The 5,471-nt window shown below is 38.3% G+C and overlaps 1 protein-coding gene across 1 annotated transcript in view; it reads left to right on the top strand.

Annotated features, from left to right (window-relative positions):
• Positions 1-5,471, top strand: part of ALK (ALK receptor tyrosine kinase) — a 540,180-nt gene that overhangs the window by 528,118 nt on the left and 6,591 nt on the right. The window contains exons 27-28 of the mRNA XM_017877049.1: positions 3,888-4,022; positions 4,707-4,797. Of these exons, the coding sequence (XP_017732538.1) occupies positions 3,888-4,022; positions 4,707-4,797 (226 nt within the window). The remainder of the gene's footprint in view (positions 1-3,887; positions 4,023-4,706; positions 4,798-5,471) is intronic.

Here is a 5,471-nt window from a genome sequence, read left to right as displayed (position 1 = left end):
TTTTTTTGAGACAGTCTCGTTCTGTCGCCCAAGCTGGAGTACAGTGGCGCCATCTCAGCTCACTGCAACCTCTGCCTCCTGGGTTGAAACAATCCTCTCACCTCAGCCTCCCAAGTAGCTGGGATTACAGGCTTGTGCTACCACACTCAGCTAATTTTTGTATTTTTAGTAGAGACGGAGTTTCACCATGTTGGCCAGGCTGGTCTCGAACTCCTGACCTCAAGTGATCCGCCCACCTTGGCCTCCCAAAGTGCTGAGATTACAGGCGTGAGCCACAGCGCCCAGCCTCAAGATCTATCTTGAATGTAGAGTTAACAGGACTGCTGACTGTTGGATGGGAAGTGGAGGAGTGTGGGATAACAGAGTCAAGGACAACTCCTGGGTTTGGGGCTTGAACAAATGCATAACCAGAGGTGCTGCTGAGTTGGGAAAGAATGGAGGAGGAGATGGTGTGGGTTCAGAAGGAGTTCCATTAGGGCATGTTAAATTTGAGTTGCCTATGAACATAGGCCAGTGAAGCTAACGAGTGGGCATCTGACAGATGAAACTGAAGCTCAAAGAACTGCGTGAGATCTTGGAATCTGCTGGATGGACGTTGAAAGATATAATTTTTGGCTCCCATTTTTTCTTAAGAGCATACCCTCTATCACACCTGGAGACCATCTTCCACAATGGCTTTTTTTTCTTTAATCATAACCTCCTTTCAGGTTATGATTAAGGAGAAAAATGTAGCTTTTAAAGGCTGACACGGAGCAGCTTGTTATTTTAAAATCTTTTATCAGATTGTTATCTTCATTGATTCAAATGTTTAACAGTTTAATCAGCAATGATGTATGCTATTTCTATCATTTCAGGCAGAGCAAGTTTAATACAAAAAGAAAGTGAAGTTTTAAATATATATATATGTATATATTTCTCTTTATTTGATTTTAAATGCTCTGGTGCAAAGCTTTGGACTTTGTCGCTCCTATTTAGGGCAGGCTTATAGGTGATGAAAGAACCACCTGGCATACAAAATATAGATTTGCCCTATCTGTAGGGTTTCTAGATAAAATACAAAATGGCCAGTGAAATTGAATTTCAGACGCACAGCAAAAAGTTTTTTAGTATAAATATTGGAGCATACATATACTAAAAAAAAACCGTTTGTTGCTTATCTGGAACTCAAATTTAACTAGGTATCTGGTATTGTTATTTGCAAATATGCCAATCCTACTTGTTCGGAATTATCAAAGTTCTATGACCAATACTACTTATTGCTCCCTTGAACTCTAAGAAAATAAATATCCATGTGCAGTTCTATCAGTGCTCTCAAAGGATGCTATAACCTGTATCTATCTAGAAAAGCAGAAAACATATAGCTGTAATTCTTTAGGCCTTATTGCCAGTTTCTTGCTCATTTGATTTTGCCTAGTTAGTTTTGCCTTGAAGGGAAGTAAGATCGCCAAACAGAAAGGAAGAATGTACGTGCCAGGCAATTTGTAGGCAGCAAAATCAAGAGATCTAATAATGTATTCCAGTCTGTCTCAGATTAGTTGTATAATAACCTCTGCTTCAACCTTCTCACCTGAAAAATAGGGAAAATATCTTTGCCCAATCCTCACAACAGTCTTTGAAATTTCACACAGATGATGACAATAAAAGCACCCTATGTTTCTTAGAAGATGGAGGAACTATTTTCCTCTACAATTTTTGTGGTAATATTTGCTAACCTCAGAAAACTACAGTCAGACACTAAAAGATAGTCTTTGTCAAAAAGCTAATCATTAGAATAGTGGTTTAAAGTTTTAATCAAAATATCAAAGGTGATTCTTTTAGAACACAAAGAATTCATCTCATAAAGTTTTTAAAACAACAAATGAGAAATCAAATATTTTTTAAAGAGAAATAGACAAAAATGCCTTATCAGATATTAAGACAAATACACAAAAAGTAAAACAGAATGGTATCAATGCAAGAAGCAGACAAATAGATGAAGTGAAAATATAGCCAGAAACAGACCTGTTTTTAATCGCTAGTCAATGGGTAAGGAGGAAATTATCTTATGCATAGTGTTGGAAGAGTAGTTATTTGAAAAGCAAATCAATTTAGGTCCTTACCTCACACTAGACACCAAATTAAATTCCAACTAGATTTAAAAGAGAGGAAAAACAAACACAACTAGAAGAAGATAGCAAATATTTATCTAATCTTTGGCGAAGGGAAGATTGTATAACTATAAAGTAAAGGAAATCATGACATTAAAAAAATAGGTTTCACTATCTCAAAATAAAAATCTTTGGTATGCTAAAAAGTAGTATTAGAAAGTAACTAAGGCCAGGTGCGGTGTTTCACACCTGTAATCCCAGCACTTTGGGAGGCTGAGGTGGGAGGATCACCTGCGGTCAGGAGTTCGAGATCAGCCTGGCCAACATGGTGAAACCCTGTCTCTACTAAAAATACAAAAATTAGCCAGGCGTTGTGGTGGGCACCTGTAATCCCAGCTACTAGGGAGGCTGAGGCAGGCAATCAACTTGAACCTGGAAGGTGGAGGTTGCAGTGAGCCGAGATGGCGCCACTGCACTCCAGCCTAAGTAACAGCAAGACTACATCTCCAAAAAAAAAAAAAAAAAGAAAAAAGAAAGAAATTAATAAAAGTATTTGAATTTTTTATAAAAGGTTAACATCTCTGACATACAAAGAATGCCTACAAATCAAAAAGAAAATTGATAGATACCCAAAAAATGAGCAATTCATGGAAAAAAGTGAAATGAATTAATAAACACTTGGGAAAACATCCAACCATGTTAATTATCAAGTCAATAAACATAATTTAAAATATTCTACCATTTTTTGCCTTAAAATCAGCAAAAGTTGTTATTATTAAGAATACTCAATGCTGGTGAGTGTGTCTACCACGCTTTTACATGGTGCTGGTAGATGAATAGAATAACACATTTGGAAACCAAATAGTATGTATCAAGAATTTGTCAACATTCATATTCTTTTGATCTATCTATTTTACTAGAACTATCCTACATTTTCATTCAGTAACTACCCTGAATTACTAGATTATCCTATCTGGATTCAAGACCTATCTTGAAAGTAGAGTTAATAGGACTGCTGACTGTTGGATGGGAAGTGGAGGAGTGTGGGAGAATGGAATCAAGGACGACTCTTAGGTTTTGGGCTTGAAAAAACATATAACCAGAGATGCTGCTGCGTTGGAAAAGAATGAAGGAGGAGATGGTGTGTGTACAGAAAGAGTTCCATTTGGGCATGTTAAATTTGAGTTGCCTATTAAAATAGGCCAGTGAAGTTGATGAGTGGGCATCTGACAGATGAAACTGAAGCTCAGAGAACTGCAAGAGACTATGGAATCAGCTGGCTGTACATCCTAATCTAGTAATTCAGAGACTTTATCTTAAAATCTTCCTTTTAAAAAATGCACAAAGATGTTCATCATAGTATTTTAAATATTTTGAAAACTGAAAACAATGTGGAAATAAGGCAAACCAACTACTCAATGGAATGTTTTATAGCCATTAGCCATTCCGAATGTTATTTATAACATGCACTGGCATGGAAAATATTTATGCTATAATGAAATGTGCAGAAAAATCAAGGTCCAAAATTGCATATTGAATATAACTGCGACTAAGTGAAAAAAAAACTCAGCACAGAAACGACTTACACATTAACAGTGGTTGTCTTTTAAGGGAGCATCACGTGCTGTATTTTCTTATTTTTAAAAGTTTTCTACATTTTAAGAGTTCTCTATTATGGCCAAGGGTATAATGAAAAAAGAAAAAGGTTGAAATTGTATGTCTGTGTGCCTGTGTGAGTGTGTGAGTGAATGTGGGTGGGTGTGTCTATATCCATCTCCATGTCCTCTGTCCCACGCCCAGGTCCTTTGGAGTGCTGCTGTGGGAAATCTTTTCTCTCGGATATATGCCATATCCCAGCAAAAGCAACCAGGAAGTTCTGGAGTTCGTCACCAGTGGAGGCCGGATGGACCCACCCAAGAACTGCCCTGGGCCTGTGTATGACTCTTTTAGGAACTTTTCTACTAATAGTTACTAAGCAGTTTTTCTTTTCAAAAAATATCCAGAGTCACATATGCTTCTTTAAGATGAAGGGGTAGATAGCTGCCCTCCCTTTAATATGCCCCAAGATGGGAATGTGACTGCGACTTCAATGAGATGGGTGGGTCTCCCAAGCCCTCAAAAGCAATGATGCCATCCCAGAAAAAGTATCCATTGTCTGGCTACAGGCTGTGGACTCACCAAGTCTACATTTCCCAAGCTCCTGCTGGGAATGTGTGTCCCAGGCCCAGCCCCTGCTGCCGTACACCGTATGTCCGTGTCTACTTTAAAGATTTCCATTCCCTGCAATGTCTGCTGCCCTGCCTGGCACCCCTCACTTCCTTCCCACAAGCAACGCAGATGGGAAATGTAATTAGAATATTCTGTCCCCAAAGTGGCTTTAATTCAGGAATGGAATGAGAGCAGCCATAGTTAACATAAACATCAGGATGTCTGTATTCGATACCTGTACACCTGCACACTCTTCCTCGACCAATCAGCAGGGGGCAGCATAGGCCAAGTACACGGGGCCTAGACGAGTTCCCATCCTCAACGTATTCATTCCAACCCTGGGGCTGGAAGAAAATATATTTTTCATCGTTGTGCTTCTCCTGATTTTAATTAATGTGCTTCTTCTTTTAGATACCGGATAATGACTCAGTGCTGGCAACATCAGCCTGAAGACAGGCCCAACTTTGCCATCATTTTGGAGAGGATTGAATACTGCACCCAGGTAGAAACATTTTCTCCCCTTGATCTCAACATTTACTCTATATGGAAAAGTCTTAAAGATGGCAAATACCGAAATATGAAATAGGTCAAGCCAGTCAGAGTATAAGATTTATGATCACAATAGTGAAAATTAATTTTGTCTGAAATGAAATGACTAGTGCCTCCATTTGCCCATTTTATAAAATGTAATACCAGTAAAATTCACCAGCACACAGCACAGTGCCAGACGCGCAGTAAGACTGGGGAATCAATCCAGTCCACAAGAATTTACCAAGTCTCTACGGGGGACCTAATGTTTTATTAGCCAGAATTGAAGCTTCACAGATGTATGGAACACATCTGCTCTCAAATGGTTTACAGCCTGGCTGGAGAAATAACAACATGTGAAATAATTAAATGCATATAATTGATTATATGTCCAACTATGTATGTCAGGAGGATTAAGGGAATGAAATTTCAAAGTAATCTGAAGAAATTTTAACATCATCAATAATACTTGTGTATCATTCATACTGTACAAATCCCTTTTTGTGTATTTTGTTTTATCCTTATTGAGGAATGTAAAATATCCACACCTCATAGATGAGGAGATAAGGCCTGAAGAGTTTGTCTAAGTCAGACATTTTTCTAGCAAGGCCTGAAGAGTTTGTCTAAGTCAGACATTTTTCTAGCAAG

This window comes from Rhinopithecus bieti, unplaced genomic scaffold (genome assembly GCF_001698545.2).
Source record: "Rhinopithecus bieti isolate Rb0 unplaced genomic scaffold, ASM169854v2 scaffold_7681, whole genome shotgun sequence".
NCBI classification, from domain to species: domain Eukaryota; kingdom Metazoa; phylum Chordata; class Mammalia; order Primates; family Cercopithecidae; genus Rhinopithecus; species Rhinopithecus bieti.
Note: the sequence above shows the minus strand (reverse complement) of the source record. Positions and strands in the feature narration are given on the sequence as shown.